This window comes from Urocitellus parryii, chromosome 15 (genome assembly GCF_045843805.1).
Source record: "Urocitellus parryii isolate mUroPar1 chromosome 15, mUroPar1.hap1, whole genome shotgun sequence".
NCBI classification, from domain to species: domain Eukaryota; kingdom Metazoa; phylum Chordata; class Mammalia; order Rodentia; family Sciuridae; genus Urocitellus; species Urocitellus parryii.
The window spans coordinates 32363985-32383240 of record NC_135545.1 but is presented as its reverse complement, the minus strand read 5'-3'; the positions used below and the strand labels follow the sequence as shown (position 1 = coordinate 32383240).

Below are 19256 nucleotides of genomic sequence, written 5' to 3'. Positions count from 1 at the left end.
GGCAAAATACAAGGGTCATCATTAAGACATTGAAGGTGTCTGCCTGGGAAGATGGACAGCTCGTGTTCCACATGCTTCCAGAGGCTAAAGTTGACCTCAAGAGCTGGAGAGTCTATTACCAAGTCATTTTGGTTTCCTATAACTGAGAACTTTCTAAAACCTCAGTTGTCTGTAAAAGGACCAGGCTGCTTTAAGAGGCAGGGAGGGGCCCACATCTGAAAATATTCAGGCCAGGTCTGGCTGACTGTTGGCAAACTCTCCATCACTAGATGGAAAAGTCTGGACTAGATGATGTTTTTTGTCCCTTCCAGTTTTGATAATCTTTGCTAGTCCTTGAAAGATCAAGGCGATCATCTGTCAAATTCAAACATGTTAATTATTTGGCATGTGTTGAATATCTGCGTGCTAGTGCCCACGAATGGGTAATACATCCTTGACCTGATGCTGTCAGGCTCTTTTGTATGTTCTTTTCTGCCTGACTCCCCAAAACAGAAACAAACAAACAAAGCTATGAACACAGTCAGCTGTTGCTTTCTGAGACCCAAAAAAATATCTGCCCTGTCCACAGCACAGTGCTTTGACGTCTCAGGAAGTTGGCTGTACCAATCCCTACTGTCCAGGTTATTCCCTTCCCTCCCCATTTTGCCCACCGAATTTGGCTATGCCTCAGAATCACTGGGAGGATTTGCCACAAGAAGTTTGCTGGGCTGCACCTCCAAAGTGAGAGGCCCAGAGTGAGGCCTGCCCATTTGCATTTCTAACAAATTCCCAGATGATATCAGTACCGCTGGTCTAAGAACCACACTTTGAGAAATCCTGTACGAAGTCATTATTTGTCTTAAATACTATTATTATTCTATTTAGTAGATGAGAAAAAAAAATAGAAAAGTTCAGCCTTTCTGCCCAGATAAGTGGCAGGGCTGATTGGAAACTAATACATTGGACTGGGCCAAAATTTTTCCTTTTCTTTTCATGCATTTTGACCACTCCTTGACTGGATCTGTTTAGTGTGGCTAGGATTTGGGGACAGCAATTTTGGGAACATGAATAGATGCTGATTTTTCTTCTCTTATTGCAGAAAGCAAAACATTTCACTCGAGTGGTTGATGGTAAATTCTTTCCTGAAGACCCTCTAGACGTACTGATTCACAAAACATATACAGCAATTCCTTCTATCATTGGAGTCAATAACCACGAGTGTGGCTTCCTGCTGCCCATGGTGAGAATCCTGGCTGTCCTCCCTGCAGCCACCTCAGCAGTGGCTGGCATTTCCATAGATGACACACAGCGTTATGAGGGCTACAGCCCATCACCATGTACCTGGTAATAATCTGTCTGAAACAGGGCTTCTTTGTCTGTTTGGGTTGCTATGACAGAATACCAGGTACTGGGTAATATAAATGAGAGAGGTATATGTGGTTTATAATTTCAGTGGATGAAAAGTCCAAACAGTATGGTGCTAGTATTTTGCATTAGTCTCCCTAGCTTTGATACAACAGGGTGGAGAAGTAGAAAGGGAAATTTTGGCTGCGTGCAGAAGGGCCAAGTAAATGAGGTGGACTTGCTTTGAGAGCCAACTGAGTCCTGTAAGAACCCAGTGGTGAATCATTTTTATGCATGTAGACCCCATCTTTAAATGCCAAGTTCTCTGCTTATCTGCTTTGTGACATTAGGTGAGTAGCTCAGCCTCTTTAAACATTTGTTCTCTCATCTCTAGGGCTAATTTTAGGACTCACCTCACAGGTACACATCAAATAGCCTGGCATGTAGTAAGTGCTCAGTAAATGCTGGCTATTGGAATTTGTTCTGGTGATGGCATGGGAATTGGTACTCATATCTGCAGAGCTCAAGGGCCTACATGGGTATAAATATTCCATATAAACTTGCAGTTAAACCCATTCCTGGCTGATGGAGACCATAGGTAACCCTCCCAAACCAAATCCCAGATCCTTACTGTACACTGAGGAGTTTTAGTATATAAAATATGTTTGTGGATGTGTTGAATGACACACTGGGTGTTCCCTGAGTTTCCTGAACAAATATCTTCCTGGTGAATCATTCCCCCAAGATTTTCAACAGAAAAGGTACCAAGGAAATTCATTTGATCAGTCAACAGTATTTCTACCCCCTGATGTTTTAAGCTGTATTATTGCCAGGGAATGATCATTTAACAAACAATTACATGAAGCTCTTGCTACATACCAAACATCCTTGAAAATGCTTTATAAATATCAGCTTACTCAGTACTCAACACAGCTCTGTCCTGCGGGGACTTTACTATCTCCATCTTTATAAACGAGGCGTCTAAGGCAGGAAGAGTTAAGTTAGTCCCCAGGTTCACAGCAGGTACATGGCAAGGAAGGGATTCAAATCCAGGTTGTCTGGCTCCACAGCACTTGTGTTCTCAACCACGCTGACTACCTCCCACTGGTGGCTTCTCAGAGGCCCTGGTTGTACAGGTCTTTAGAAGGAGAATAACAAACCACTAGCTTTGAGATTTTCTGACTTCTCTTGAAACTTGGTGTCAAAGCCAAATTGTGGCTTGTATTAGTCATCTCAGGCTGATGTAACAAAATAACCATAGACTCAGTAGCTTAGACAACAGAAATGTATCTCATAGTTCCAAGATCAAGGTGTCAGTGGCTTTGCTTTCTTCTGAGGTCGCTCTCCTTGGCTAGTAGATGGCTGCTTTCTAACTTTGTCCTCCTGTGGTCTTGTCCCATGTGTTCAATTTCCTTATCTCTGTGTGTCTGAATTTCACTTCTTATAAGAACCTGGTCAGACTGTATGAGGTCCCACTGTTGCAGCCTTATTTTAACACAAGTACCTGTTTAAAGGTCCTATTTCCCAATATGGCCAAGTACTGAGGTGTTGGCGGAATGGTACCATATGAATTTGAGGAGGGATAAAATAAACTCAGTTTGTAACAGGGACTTTTCTACAGAGTGGCCACTTGGGCCCCGTAAGGTCATGGGTAAGACAGGGAATGGCTGTCAAATGTGAGGAGAAGAAGAAGTTATTAATTATATATCTCACCAAGACTGCTACATAGCTCCTGGGGCTGAGAGGGTTCCTGCTCCTCCCACCCCATCAGCGTCAGGTGTTCAGGTCTTGAATAAACTGATTTACTTCTGGAAGACCCAATGGCTCACAGAAGACACTCTGCTTCTCTCCTCAGTTGGAGACTCCTGACATCCTCAAAGGCTCCAACAAGACTCATGCTTTTAACTTGCTACAGTCCTTCTTGGTAAGTGAACTGGGATGGTGGTGGCTCTCCAGAAATCCATTTGGGAACTTCATCCCAATTTGCACAAACATTCTTAGAGCATAGACACTGGCATATAGATATTCCTCATTCACTCATTTATTCAACAGAACTTTTCTAAGTATATGCCCACAATCCCTTATCCACACTCTCCAAATCCAAAGGGCACCAAAAATCCAAAGGCTTTTTATAACTCAATGGCAGGTTATGGACTAAACCTGACCTAGACTCATCTGTGGCCAAGCCTTTTTGTTCCAATATGTTCATTCACTGTATTTATCTTACTATTCATGTTTCTATGTGGGCATACTAATGTGGGTGTTGGGGTGTTGCTTCTCACCCCTGCATGTTACATAACACACTGCATAAGTACTGTATTATCTCTCTAAAATTTAAAAGTTTCTGAATTCTGAAACCCACATGGGACTAGGGAACCATATTTACTGCATGCTCTCTAGGTATTATGCTATTATCCAGCCATACCATCATTGAATCATTCATTCATTTATTACTCAATCATTCACTCAAGTAAGACATGGAAGCATCACGTCTTACTTTAGACATTAGGGTGTAGAGACATATCTCCCTCCTTCCTCTCTTCTCTCCTTCCTTCCAACTTCCTTCTTTCTGTAAATATTTATTTAGCATGTACTCAGTGCTGATTCATTTCATTCACTGATTGAAATGAATGGAACAAATATTTATTGACATGTCCCGGGATTTCCCTAGGCACTGGGGTGCAATGTCAGGTGCACGGACTTGACAGTGCACAAGAAGAGCAGAGCCTGAGCCTTTTAGTACCCATAAGGGGTTCCACTGAAAAGAAGAATTTTAAAGGGTCATGGGTAAGAGGAGCTTGGGAAGATCCCCGAGGACCACCCGGGAACTAAGGGATCTGCAGAGATCAGCTGAGGGCTGGACAGCAGCAGGCGAGGAGGCTTGAAGCTGTTGGCAGCTGAGAAGGAAGGTGAACTTCCTCCCAAGGTCTGGGAGCAGAATGAAAAGCAAATGATTCCATTTCCACTTTAGAAAGTGCCTTCCAGCCACTAAGTGGGCCCAACCCCCGGGTAGGAAATCCCTTAGGCCCTAAGGCTTGGCAAGGGATGTTTGAGGATTCTTGGCTGTCTGATAATGAGAACTGAGACTAAGTTTGGTTGGAGAGAGATTTAAAATATAAGTTGGATGGTGAAATTTCTCTGGCCAGATTGCAGATGCCTCATGGAGGAGATGGTCATTTATCCATTTCTTAGAGCAGGGGAATGCTGGAGAAGGGCGACATTTCAAGCGGAGATGGTATCTGGAGCCAAGTCCCAGGGGCATGGAGTAGGTTGTGTGGGAAGTTGCACGAGGAAGGGAAGGGTGTGCTGGCTCTCCTAAACCTGCCAGAATGCAGGAGTTGCTTTGTAAATGGTAAATAGTTCTCTGACGCAGACGGTATAGCCTTTGCTCAGAACCTTAGGGTTGGATGCTAGGTGTCTTAGTCAGTTTTTTCACTGCTGTGACTAAACCATCTGACCAGAACAACTGTAAGGAGGAGAAGTTTATTTGAGGGCTCACAGTTTCAGAGGTCTGAATCCATAGAAGGCTGGCTTCATTCCTCGGGGCTCGAGGTGAGGCTGAACATCATGGTGGGAGAGTGTGGCAGAGGGAAGCAGCTCACATCAGAAGGCAGAGAAAGACTCCACTCTCCACCTACAAAGTATATACCCCATAGCCACGGCCCCAATTTAGGCACTCCTCCAGCCACAACCCACCTGCAGCTAGCTACCACCCAGTTAATCCCATCAGGTAATAATTCACTGATCGGGTTAAGATTCTCATAATCCAATCATTTCTACTCTGAACCTTCTTGCATTGTCTCACATGTGAGCTTTGGAGGGACACCTCATACCCAAAGCATAACACTGTGAGAGTCTGTGGAGAGTCCACGGAGGCTCCACACACCTTCTCTACCCGCTGTGGATGTCTCCAGAACCTCGAGGTCTGCTGGCTGTATGGTTCAAGTGGCCAGGTCTTTTCATGGTGGCCTACATCTGCTGCAGAGCCCACCCTCATTTTAGGCTAGATTAAAAACGATCATCTCTCTGAGGATCTGATAAATGATTCTGAGCAAAACTGCCAGATGTGTTATATGTGGCCTCTCTTCCAAATTCCAAAGAAAACTACCAAGGGTCATGCCACTGAATTATTGGTAGCAGCGTAACATGCAGCAAATTGTCCAGCATCCCATAGAGCACCAGGCCCCCCCTAAAGCGTCATCAATGAGGGAGACCCTTGAATCCTCAGAAAGTTTACTTTCCACCTTGTACTGTTTGTGCTTGGGGCAAGTTGAGGGGGAGAAGACTGAGGCAGGCTGGTGTCGGGTCGAAGAAGGAGGCTCAGGGGAACCAGCAGATCTGAAGACCCACTTTGTGCCAGGAGCATGCTTTTGTCTTCACATCTCAGGCAATCCTTCAAATACATTCAAGAGACTCTCTAGCTCAGGTAAAATGGCAAAGGGCTAGTGGCAGTGCTGGTCCTAGGAGCAGGGCCAGTTTCCTGGATGTGTGGCAGGTGTCATCATAAAAGGCTTTGCATTCAAAAGGGTCCTCCATGAGATACAGTGCTCCGCTGTTGCCACACTTGCATTTTTCACTAAGCCCCACAAATGATGTAGCTTGTTTTGCTCATCACTCTTTCTGAAACATGGAAGAGAGGCATGTGTATTGCTGTTAGGAGCATGGTATTTGGGTGCAAATAGACTTCTAGGGGAATCACGGTTCCACCAACCGCTTTGCCGAAGTGTCAGTCTCCTTCTCTGAAATGGAGCTAATTTTGATACTTGGATCATAGGAGGGCTACATGGATTCAATGAGGCAATGATTCTGAATGATGCCTGCCCAGGCTAATGCTTAATGTGTCAGCCATGTCTGTTGACCTGGATCTCCTCTAACCATGATTTTTTACAGAAAATCTCTACCCAATATTTGTACACTGTGTCTAAAGAATACTTCCATGACAAGAACTCCCTGCTTGACATCCGAGACAGTCTCCTGGACTTGCTTGGAGATGTGTTCTTTGTGGTCCCTGCTATAGTTACGGCTCAATATCACAGAGGTGAGTCTCTGAACAGCACCCTCCAGGCCCACAGCCCAGTAAGACCTGTGGCCACAGGGCTCTGTGTTGTCTCCTGACCAGTTGCCTGCTCTGTCCCTCGGTTCCCTCACGGAGGGAAGTTCTCTGGTATGTCTGTGATGGAACCATACCTCCCTGACTTTTGCAATTCCCCTGCCTCACAGAGTCTGGTAGCGCTGATCAGTGCTTGTTCTATTCCTTCCCCTTCTTCATGATCATGTAGAAAATTTCCATCTCCTTATAAATGTTCTGGGTTTCTGAGTTTCCGCCCCAGGTTTTTGTTCTCTCTCTCTCTGGAATTGTTTTCACAAACATCTTAGCCATAAGGAGTAATGTAAAAATCAGAAAGATGATGGTATAGTGGGGGCAAACCTTCTCTGCTTCCCCTCCACCCTCCCTCTTTCCTTCCTTTCTTCCTTTTCTCCCTCCTTCCTTCCCTTTCTTTTCTGTTCCTTCCCTTTTTAAACAAATCTTTTCAAGGGCTTCTTATTTCCCTGGCCCTGTTCTATATCCTGGAGATTTAGTGCACAAAACAAGGAGACTTGTAACAGATAGACGAGAACATGTGGAGTACGTTAGATGGTGATAAATGTTATGGAAGAAAAGCAGGTCAGGGGTCACCAGTGACACGGTGCGGTGGGAGGCCACTGTTGCACAGGGCTCTCTTAAGGTGACAAGTGAGATGAAGACGAGAATTGACTGCTGAATGTGGAGACATGAGGGTCACTGGTAACCTGGAGGAGAACTACCTGGATGGAATGACAAGGGAGTAAAGACCTGGTTAAAATGGGCTCAAGAGGAAGTAGGGAAATTTATCTATAAACGCAACGTAATCCCAATATCAATTTAAGCCTCTCCAATAGTTGTAGAGAAATAAACTCATTCCAAAATTTATGTGGCAACAAGGATGGTCAAGACAATCTTGAAAAAGAGTAATCCAGTTGAAAGACATATAATTCACCTGATTTTAGGACTTATCTTTGAACTACAGTAATTAAGAAAGTCTGGTACTGGTTGAAGGATAGACAAATAGGATGGAGTCTAGAAGATTCTCTCTTATACGACTAACTCTATACAGTTATGAATGAAGCTGAGGCTGGGTGCATGGCCCACACCTGCAATCTCAGAGTCTTGGGAGATTGAGGCAGGAGGATTGCCAAGTTCAAGGCCGGCCTCAGCAACTTAGTGAGACCCTGTCTCAAAATAAAAAATAAAAAGGTCTGGGAATGTGGCTAAGTGGTTAATGCCCCTGGATTCAATCCCTACCATAAACATAAAACAAAAACAAAATGAAGCTGGAATAACTTTATATATATATGAAAGAAAGAGTGAATCACAGCTCCTAACTCACTCCATACATAAAAACTAATTGGAGATGAATTGTAAATCCAAATATATAAGCTAAAGTTTTACTAAACTAAAATAAAATTAGATTGCTTGTCCAAAGATGCTGTTAATGATGGCAGTAAAAATGGGGGAGTACAGAATTTCAAAAGCCCATTCCCCCACAAAATTAGTGAATAACAGGCAAGGACTGTCTGGGTTAATATTTTTTAGAACTCTACAAAGAGTTTATAGACAGCAGGTGAACATTTAATTAAGACACAAACCTACACATCTCATTAATAGAGTTTTATGTCATTTTCACGAAGCACCCCCTGCTACACATCAAGGCAGTGGTCTTAAATAACCCATATTTAAGGTGTAGTATGTTAGTATTGGAAGGAGAAAAATGGACTTTATTCTCAAATAATTGTGGCTGTTTGTTTTGACTTGTCTTGTAGTTCTGTAAATGACTATCTCAAAATTACTACCTAAGACTTTCCTTTATTACATTGAAATCAGGATGAGACAGCTACCTGAAAGGTATCATTCAAAAGTTGTTAAAGGTAAGTGCATTTGTCACTGCCACTAGGGGCAAGGGACATTAGTTGGCGCAAACTGAAAAGCTTAGGAGAAAAGGCTCAGCAATGAGAAACCTTGGGTAATAAAAGCTTGAACAGCTCCCAATTGTTCCTGGGAATCTAGAAACCTAGGGAAAAAAATCCTAGGAAAAAAACCTCAGGAGGCCCTATGTTCTCTCCTCATCCCTGACCTTCAGGCTCTGTTCAAGCAGAAAGAAAAAGCAAATGTAGACTAAGGTTGACTTGGTTAAGGTAAACTACCCGGCCAAGTGTTAAAAGTGTCTTTGAAAAAACACACACGCGCACACACACACACACACACACACACACACACACAGCCTGGCTGAAAAGATATTTATTCATTTGTTTTTCTTTCTTAATTTCTTTCTTTTGTTAGTTGGCGTCAGGCATTTATGTAAATCTCAGCTGACCTGTTAAATCATTAGATTAAACACTACAATAACAGAATGCAGACTTCAATGGCCACACATGATAAAGAGTACAGGCTTTATAAAATTAGCGCAAGAAACCATCAGTAAACAAATAAACAACAGCACCCATACTGATTAGTAGAAACCCTAGGGAGAGGGAAAAATCTGATGTTCAGAATTCTCATGTTATAATACTTAAAAATATCCAGTTTCTGGCACAAAAAAAATTCAGGCAAAGAAATAAGAAAGTGTGATTCATATTCAGGGAGGAAAAGAAGAAATTAATAGAAACTGTCTTTGAGGAAGTCCAGACATTGTAATTACTGGGAAAAGACTTTAAATGAACTATTTTAAATATATTTAAATAGCTAAAGAAAACCAAGAAAAAAAAATACCAAAGGAAATTCTTGAGAATATCATATCAACAATTAGGGAATATAAATAAAGTGACAGAATTTATAAAGATGTGGAAATAAACCAAAGAAAAATTTTGGAGTGGAAAAGTATAATAATTGAAATGAAATATTTGCTATAGGGGATAAATTGCAGATTTGAGCATACAAAGGAAGAATAATAAAATTGAAGATTGAGATTCTCCAATATGGGAATCATAAAGAAAAAATAACAAATAAAAACAAACAGATCCTAAGAATCCTCTGGAATAACACTGAAATATCTCAATATGTCCATAATAGGAGCTCAAGAAGTAGAGGACAGAGAAAAGAGTCAGCAAGAAATGTAAAGGTCGCAATACCCCAAATTTGATGAAAGACAGGAATATACATACCCCAAATTTTAGTAAAACCCAAATAAGAAAAACTCAAAGACTGCAAAGACACACATTATAATCAAACAATGAAAAGTCAAAACAAAGATCAACTCATGCAAGCAATAAGAGAGAAGATTCTTGCCATGTACAAAGTAACTTAAATAAGATTAACAGCTGTTTTTTCACTAGAAACAATAGAGGTCATAAAGCAATGTAATGACATTTTAAAAAGGAGATAGAAAGAACAGAAGGAAGGAAAGAAGGAAGGAAGGAAAAACATCCACAAAGCCTGCCAACCAAGGAATCTATATGTGGCAAACTTATCCTTCACAGGTGAAGGAGAAATTATTATACTCCTGGTTAACACAAATTGACTTTGTAGGTAGTAAACCTACCTGAGAAGAAATACTAAAAAGAATTCTTAAAGCTGAAACAAAAGGACATTGGAACATATCTCAAATCCACAAGAAGGAATAAAGAACACCCCTAAAAGTAACTATATAAGTAAATATAGAAGTCAGTATTAATATGTTTTTGATTTATAATTCCTCTTTTTTCTTTATGATTAAAAGACTGCTGAATAAAACTATCATTATAAATCTATGTTAGTGGTACCCAATGTATAAAGATGTAGTTTCTGGATGTTAACAACATAAAGAGGATATGGATCTATATAAGTTTTTGTGTACTAGTAGAACAAAGGTGATATTGATTTAAACTAGGTTAGTATAAGTTGGTAATTATAATACCCCACAACAATCACTTCAAAAACAAAAAAAATACAGAAAAATAAATAAAAAAGGAATCAAAATGATACACTAGAAAATCTCTAACACAAAATAAGACTTCAATGGAGGAACTGAAAAACAAAAATGATGAAAGATATATAGGAAACAAATAGCAAAATAACAGAAATAAATTCTCCTTATCAATCATTATAGTAAATGCAAATGGATTAACTTCTCAAGACAGAGATTGCAGAATGGACTAAAGAAAACATGGTACATGGTGTCTGCAAGAGACTCATTTTAGAACCAAAGATATAAATTGTTTGAAAGTGAAAGAATCGAAGAGCATATTCTGTGCAAAGAGTAACCAAAGAGAGTTGGAGTGATTGCATAAGTCAGAAAAAAATAATTATAGAGGGAGAGGTTTACCTAGGATTGAACCCAGGGGCACTTAACCAGTGAACCACATTTCCAATCTTTAAATTTTTTAAAATTTGAAACTTAAGTTGCTTAGGGTCTCTCTAAATTGCTGAAGCTGGCCTGAAACTTGCAATTATCCTGCCTGGCCCTCCGGAGTTGCTGGGATTACAGGCATGTGCCACCACACCCAGCTACACAAAATAGATTTTAAGAAAAAAATTGTTATGGGAGAAGGGAAGGATGCTGTAATAGGATAAAAGGGTGACTCTACTAAGAAGATATCACAATTATGAGCCCTTATGCACCTTAAAATATAACCATAAAATCATGGAGTAAAAAGTGATGATGAAAATTTGAAGGGACAAACAGACATTTCTTTTTTTTAAAGAGAGAGTGAGAGAGAGGGAGAGAGAGAGAGAGAATTTTAATATTTATTTTTCAGTATTTGGCAGACACAACATCTTTGTTTGTATGTGGTGCTGAGGATCGAACCTGGGCCGCACGCATGCCAGGCAAGCGCGCTACCTCTTGAGCCACATCCCCAGACCACAAACAGACATTTTTAAAATAATGTTTTGAAATGTCAAGATTTCACTTTCAATAGCAGTCCAACAAATATAAAGACCAAAACAGAAGACTTGAATAATACCATAAACTAACCAGAGCAAACAGGTAAAGAACATTGCACCAAAAAAATCAGACTCCATATTCTTCTCAAATGCACACGGAGTATCCTACAGAATAAGCTGTATATTAGGCCACAAAGCAAATTTCAATACATTTAGAAGGGTGAAAATTATACAGAATATCTTTGCTAGCCACAGTGGAATGAAGTTAGAAATAGATAACAAAAAGGCCTAGAAAATTCACCAAATTCACCAACATTGAGAAATTAAACAGCATATTGTTTTTTTTACATTAAAAATTGTGGTAAAATATGCATAACAAAACATTTACCATTTTAACCATTTTAAAGTACATTGTTCAGTAGAATCACATTCACATTATTGTGCATCCACCGTCACTGTACTCCTCTAGATATTTTTTATAATCCCAAACTGAAACTCTTATCTAGTTAAAAATATCTCCTCATCCCCTCTAGCTCTGCTTTCTGTCCCTATGAGTTTGACTGTTTCAGTTACCTCATTTTTTTGTTTTGTTTTATGTGACAAAATTTCCTTCCTTCTTAAGGCTGAATAATATTTCGTTTTATGCATATCCATCCATTGTTTGGTTTATTCATTCATTTATCAATGGGCATTTGGTTTATTTCCACCTTTTGGCTATTGTGAATAGTGCAGCTATGAACAGGAGTGTACAAATACCTATTCAAACCCTTCCTTTAATTCTTTCAGATGTATGCCACAGATGGAATTGCTGGATGATATGGTAATTCTCTATTTTTTTTGAGGGCTACTATGTCATTTTCCACAGTGGCTGCACCCCTAATTTCTCCATATCTTTACCACATTTATTTTCTATAGTTTTTAAAGTAATAACTCTCCTAATGGATGTCAGATTATACCTCATTATGAGTTTTATTTGCATTTCCCTGATGATTGGAGATGTTGGGCATCTTCTCTCATGATTTTTAGATACCTGTATATCTTTCTTTGGAGCAATGTCTACTCAAGTCTTTTGCCCATGTTTAAACTGAGATGTTTTTGTTGTTGGGTTTAGGAATTCTTTATATATTATAGCTATTAATTCTTTATGAGATATATGATTTGCAAATATTTTCTCTCATTCTTTGGGTTGCCTTCTTTTCTGTTGATAATGTGCAATCACTGTGCAATAGTTTTTAGTTTCAAAAAAGTGCAACGTGGCTGTTTTTCCTTTTGTTGACTATGTGCTCAGTGTCAGATCTGAGACTCCATTGCCAAATACAAGACAAGGGAAATTCACCCCTGAGTTATCTTATAAGAGGTTTAGAAAATTCTAAAGTCTATAAAATTCACAAAATTCACAAGATCACCTACATTTATGTCTTTATCTCCTACATTTATGTCTTGGTTAATTTTGACTTAGTTTTTATACATACTATGAGGGAAGAATCCACCTTCATTCTTTTATATGTGTTATCTGCTAAAGTGGCCATCATTTAAACAAAAAAAACCAAACAAATAATAATAATAATAATAATAAGAAGAAGAAGAAGAAGAAGAAAACACAAAGATTGTTGTGTGAGTCAATTTTCTGTTATTGCAAAAAAAAAATCTCTAAGGTAATCAACCTATAAAGTTGAAAGTTTCATTTTGGCTCATGGTTTTGGAGATTTCAGTCAATGGTCTGAAAGGCCTGTGGGAACACATCATGGAAGGAGTAAGGAGCCTAGCAAAACTGTTTACCTCATGTTCTGGAGGAGAAAAGGAAGAAGAGGAAGAAACTGGGCCCCACCGTCCCCTTCCAGGGCACACCCTGGGGTCCCGAAGGCCTCTGGCTAGGCCCCACCTGTAAAGATTCCTCCAACTCCTGATAGCACCATGCTGAGGCCCAGCCTTTATCACATGAGTCTTTGTGGAACATTCCAGATCCCAATTATAGCAGCTGTGAAGGCTGTGGAACCCTCATATGCTCTGTGTGGGGACATGTGGTGTAGCCACTCTGGAAAACAGTATGGGCATTCTTCAGAAAGTTACCCAGCTGAGCCCATCCACCCCTAGGAAGCTACACAGGATAATTGAAAACAGGCATTCAAATAAAAATTGTACATGAATGTTCATAGCATCCTTATAATAGTCCCCAGTGGTAACCCAAGTTCCTATTGATGGATGAATAGATTTAAAAATGTTGTTTAGTCCTACAATGAATTATTAATGGGCCATGAAAATGAATGAAATATTGATACACGCTACAACATGGATGAACCTTTGGAACTGTGCTAACTGAAAGAAACCAGACACAAAAAGCTACATGTTGTATGATTCACATGAAATGTCCAGACTGAAAGAATTGTGTTCTCCAAAGGCTGAGCGGAGGGGTGAATGGAGCAATTACTTAGTGGATCTGGGGCTTTTGTTTGGAGTGATGGCAACTTTCCTGGTCTAAAATAGTGGTGACGGTTGAGCAATATTCTGAATGGATTAAAAACCGCTGAATTATAGACTTTAAAACAGTTAAAGTGGTGAATTTTATGTTAAGTGTATTTTACCTAAAAACAGCAAGCCACAGACTGGAAGAAAATACTCACAGTACAATTATCTGAAAAATAATTCATACCCAAAATAGGAAAAACACTTTTACAGTTCAGTAATAAAAATGTCTTTCCTAATAATGGGTAATGGATTTGAAAAGACACCTCACAAAAGAGAATATGTGAAAGTCTCAAAACCCATGAAAAGGTGTTCAACATCATTAATCATCAGGGAAATGCAAAATAAACCCCAAATGAGGTAACTATGCTCACTAGAATACCTAAGAAACACCAACCATACCAAGAAGTATTCCCAGGACTGTGAAATGTTCATAGCTCTCAGTTCTTTCTTATGGAAAAGCAAACTGGTACCACCACTCTGGAAAACTGGCATTTTAAAAATTAGGCTCAACACACTTACCCCATTATTCAACCTTTTTGCTTCTTGCAACTTACTGAAGAAAGGTGAAAGTATATGTCCATTAAAAAAGACACGAACATGAATGTTCATAGCTGCTTTAATTGTAGTAGCCCCAACTTGGAAACAACCCAAATATCTATCATCAGATGAACGGATAAGCAAATTGTGGTATATCCATGCAGTAGCATGATACTCAGTGATAAAAAGAACCATAAAAAGAATCAATCTGTACGCACACAACATTCATGAAACTCAAAAACATTATGCTGAGCAAAAGAAGCCAGAGAATACATAATAGAGTACCTATTCTATTATCTCAATTACGAGAAGTCCATGAGCAGAAATTTATGTAATAGGAATAAGAAGACTGGTGGTCTCTCAAGTGCGTGACCGAAGGAACCTTTCTGGGATGGAGGAAGTACTCAACGACCTGACTGGGCCGGAGGTTACTGGACTCCCTAACCATTCGAAAAAACTCACCAAACTCTACACTCAAGATCTGTGCTTTTTATTATCCACAAATGATACTTCAATAAAAACAGAACCAGAGGAGGGGAAGTGGAGAAAAGTATAAGACGATTGTGTGGTGAGGTCTTGCTGGAAAAGATGCAGGTACAAGCCAGTGACTAGAAGGGACAGTGAAACCAAGTGTGTGTGTGTGTTTGTGTGTGTGTGTGTGTGTGTGTGTGTGTGTGTGTGCATGTATGTTGGGAATTCCAGAGCAAGACCTTTAGTAGAAGAGAGGAATTTAGGATGCACGCTCATGGGTTGTCTAGGAAACCAGGAGGTAACCTTACTCTGTCTCCCGACATTTGAACCAGAGTCACTAAGAGGAAGCTGCATCAAGGTAGATCTTGGCTCAGGAAGGAATCTTTTGAGGAGTAGAACTTTTGCCTTCTTAGGCTGCCTGGAGGGGTAGAGGGTTCTTTGTCATGAGGGCTGCTGTAGGAGCAAACTCTAGCCTCAAATGTGAAGGGGGAACCTGGGCTAGTTTAGGTCACCTCCTGTCTGTGCTGTCCCACCTGTGGGTATGTAAATCAGGACTTGGTTGCAGGGATGCAGGGCCAGCCCCTTGCTCCACCTGATGCACTCCTGACCGTCCCCAACCTTCTCTCAGATGCTGGTGCCCCTGTGTACTTCTATGAGTTTCAGCACCGGCCTCAGGTCTTTGAAAACACGAAGCCAGCCTTTGTCAAAGCTGACCACACAGATGAAATCCGCTTTGTCTTCGGAGGTCCCTTTCTGAACAACGACATTGTCATGTTTGGTAAGGAACTGGCTGCAGGGGCTTCTGCTCTTGCAGGAAATGTGGAACTTAGGATGAGCTGGGGAGAAATCTGCTGGTGACATAAGACCATGCTCATCCCAGCTCCGTGCAAGAGCCTGGGCGGGTCCTGGGATACTGAGGGGCTGGTTTGCAGACCTTTCTCTAGGAAAAGCCCACTTGGATTTTTAGAAACCAAGATGAACTAAGAGCTGCCACCAGAGCTTCATGAGACTTCACTGTGCTAAGGCCTGTGGGATGTGAACTTTGGGACATGCAAATATAGAAAGCCAATTAGATCGGTTTTCTTCCTTTTCCGTGACCACTGGTCTCACCGTCCCTGTCCTTCCCGGAAGTTCTCTGAGGAAACATCCAGGATTTTGGAAGGCAGGCTCTAGGCACCCCCTGCACCAGAGAGTAAACCCGGGTCTCCTCACTTGCTAGGCAAGCACTCTGTCCCCAATACATCCCCAGCCCAGCACCCATGATTTTTATAGTATTTTTATAACTTCCAGCTCCAGATACACTTGTGAACAGTTACCAACAATGTTCACTTATTTATTTTTGAATTCAGGATGTATTCAGTGCCTAAAATAAGCCAACCAGAGATAGTCATCACTGAACAAAATCAACAGAAAAATGACACAGTAGGAACTATCACTAAAATATTTAGTTGAAAATATTCCATAATCCAGGCTCCTAACTAATACAAACAGGATGTATTTGTAGACTGTGGTTTATTCGTTGTTTCATTTATTCATCCTCATCTTGTAATTCAGATCATGATAGATCTCTTATGTTGTTAAGAGAATGAAATAATTGCCATAAAGCAAACAGGGAGTGCTTCCTTTTTTTTTTTGTGATGCTGGGGTTTGAACCCCGGGGCCTTGTGCATGCGAGGCCAGCACTCTACCAACTCAGCTACATCCCCAGTCCCAATGAGTGCTCACTGAATGTCACTCTTCTTACCCAGCAGTCATGACTGAACCTGTACTTTATGATGGCACATGGATCCTCCAAACTGGATAAAATAGCCACCTGTGTATCAAATGATTAAATTCCTAATATCTGGAGGGCTCCTCAAGTTAATAAGAAAAAAATCCCCAAACCCATCAATAACTGGGAAACACTCAGACAGATGGTTTCTGAAAGGGAAGTAAGTGGCTTTTAACCACGAAAATCCACTCAATCCCACTGCAGATTTGAGAGTTGTGGACTCCCCTTGGCTGAGAAGTCATTTTTCATCCATCAAGGTGGAATGAACAAAGTATTTTTGACAGTGTGTTTCAGCAGACAAAGGAAAAAGACATTTTTATGCATTAATAGAAAAATCTTATTGACATTTAAAAGGCATGCAGTGTTTAGTGTGGCATTTCTAAGAATTTTTGTGTAATTATACCTCCACATGTGCAAAAGTGCATGTGCACACTAAAGCATTACTTTAACAAACAAAAGATTGGAAACAAAACAAAGATCCATTAATAGAATACTTGTTGTGGCCCAGCATGGTGGCAGATGCTTGTAATCCCAGCAACTGGGTGTGTCTTGGAGCCAGTCCCCTGGGCTGAGGCAGGAGGATTCCAAGTTCAAGACCAGTGTCAGCAATGTGTGAGGCCCTAAGCAACTTAGCAAGACCCTATCTGAAAAAAAAAATAATAAAAAGGGCTGGGGATATGGCTCTGTGGTTAAATGCCCCTGGCTTCAATCCTGGTACCAAAATAAATAAATAAATAAATGAATAAATAAATAAATAAATAAAATATAAAACAAAAACTAAAAAAAAAAAAACTAATGGCATGTATTATATATTTAAATATATTTGCATATAAATACATATTTTAAATTGTATACTATGTAGAACAACAAATAACAGCATTTCAGGTGATGATGTAGAATTATCTCCTAGACACAATTTCAGGAAAAAGATGTAATTCATGGGTCCAATATGTATAGAAAGGTCCTCCACTTATACCTGTGGGTTTTCTGGAGGACTCAGGAAGCCTGTGACAGTGATTGATGCTGAGACTGGTAACTGGGTCTCTGGAGGAAAGTGACAGGAATGAAACCTATCTCTATTAGTTAATAGATGGGGTTTTTTTGCATTTAATCAGGTATTACCTTTTCAAATAAAGAAATACACTACCGTCAGCCTTCCTTCTCGGTGGTTGACCTGACTGCAGATTGAAAACATTGGGAAACCCACGGAGTCTATATGGATGTCACGCGGAGTTTTTCTTGTTATTGTTCCCTAAACAACACAGCATATCAACCACACATGGTTACATTGTATTAGGTATTATAAGTCATCCAGAGATGATTTAAAGTGGACGTGAGGATGTAGATGGGTTATTTGCAAAATGATATTATTATCTATAAGGAACTTGAGCATTCTTGCAGGTGTGTCATAGAACAAGACCCTGGGCATACAAGAAACAGCTGTAATGAATTGTTTGTTGAAGTGTGTATGTGTATGGGGATGGGGTGGGTAGGAGAGAGGTTTCTGTGTCCCCAAGTAACCTGCAGCCAGATGGAAGAGCGGGGGAGAGACAAGGCCGACTTTCATCATGATTCTTTGCACACATCCCAGTTGCTTCTGGTAGCTGCGTATATGAAATGGGTAGAGTAAGATTGGTGAGATTGTTGGGATCTGGCAGGGCGGGAGGCATCATCCTATGGGAGGTGCATTGGGCTCCTGGTGAATCCAGGAGCAGCTAGATATGTGCTTATCTCTTGCAGAAGAACCCACCGAGAAGGAGAAAGTGCTAAGCAGGACCATGATGAAATACTGGGCTAACTTTGCTCGGACTGGGTAGGTGAACCTGCTAGCCTCCCCCACCCAAAGTCCTGGAAGATGAAAATGTCACCTGGCGTCTGTTGTCACTTCCAGGGACCCTAACAGTGATGACCTGCCCCACTGGCCAGCCTATGATGAGCAGGAGCAGTACTTGATGCTGGATTTGAACTTGAAGGTCGGAGAGAGATTGAAAGAGTCCAAAGTGGTGTTTTGGACACAGACCTTCCCCTTGATTATGTCTCCGTCTGGAGATCTGCTCAGCCCTCATTCCTTTCTGATCTTCCTTTCTCTGCACATGGCTTTCTTGTTCTCGTTTCCTTCTTAGAAGTTATCTTCGTGTGATTCTGATTTTCCCACTTCTGAGATTCTTCCTCAGATGAGCTGCTTTCTGTGGAGATATTTGTGGAATAAGTGGCGTTAGCTGATGCTTGATGACTTAGGAATTGTCTTTTTGATATTCCTTTCAACACCACCCAATGTAATTGGCCTTGGAAGGCAACAGGATCTCTTCAGTAAGTCTGATGAACAGTGGGCCCTTTAGTTGTTATAATAATGATCTTGTGACTCCTATGAAATAAAATCAGAATGTGAAATATGCAAAACAGAATGATTCTGTGCTGATAACTCTCTCTCTGCCCCCAGCATCCAAGATGAAGTAGTTTTTCTATTGTTGTCTGTGTGGTACATAAAATATGAGTACCCAATGCCAACCAGGGTAGCTTTTGCCACAAGCCAAAAATGGATATCCCTGATGTCTCTGGGTTTAAGTTGGGTCTCTTTGTCTAGCTGGGCAATCATATGGGGGAGATAGGGATGTTTTGGAGGACATCTTTCTCAGCCATGGAAACTAGACATCATCCAAGGTCAAGGACCTAGAAATAGAACCCTAGACAGCCAGGGGCAAAGCAGGGATGCCAAGGAGAAATGAGATTTCCCTGATGGGATCAAGATGACTGACCATTCAGTAAATGTGCATTGAGTACTGATGAGTGTTGGGAGCTGCCCTGGACGAA

The 19256-nt window shown here is 40.7% G+C and overlaps 1 protein-coding gene across 3 annotated transcripts in view; it reads left to right on the top strand.

The window, feature by feature from the left end:
• The window catches only part of Ces5a (carboxylesterase 5A), a 30756-nt gene extending 12095 nt beyond the window's left edge, over window positions 1-18661 (top strand). For 2 of the 3 annotated variants that reach the window (XM_026395697.2, XM_077792897.1), the window contains exons 8-13: window positions 1079-1219; window positions 3179-3247; window positions 6214-6361; window positions 15303-15452; window positions 18186-18258; window positions 18337-18661. In XM_026395697.2, the coding sequence (XP_026251482.2) occupies window positions 1079-1219; window positions 3179-3247; window positions 6214-6361; window positions 15303-15452; window positions 18186-18258; window positions 18337-18568 (813 nt within the window). In that variant the 3' untranslated portion in view covers window positions 18569-18661. The remainder of the gene's footprint in view (window positions 1-1078; window positions 1220-3178; window positions 3248-6213; window positions 6362-15302; window positions 15453-18185; window positions 18259-18336) is intronic. The other variant, XM_026395698.2, reaches the window with a different exon arrangement.
• The last annotated feature ends 595 nt before the right edge of the window (window positions 18662-19256 follow it).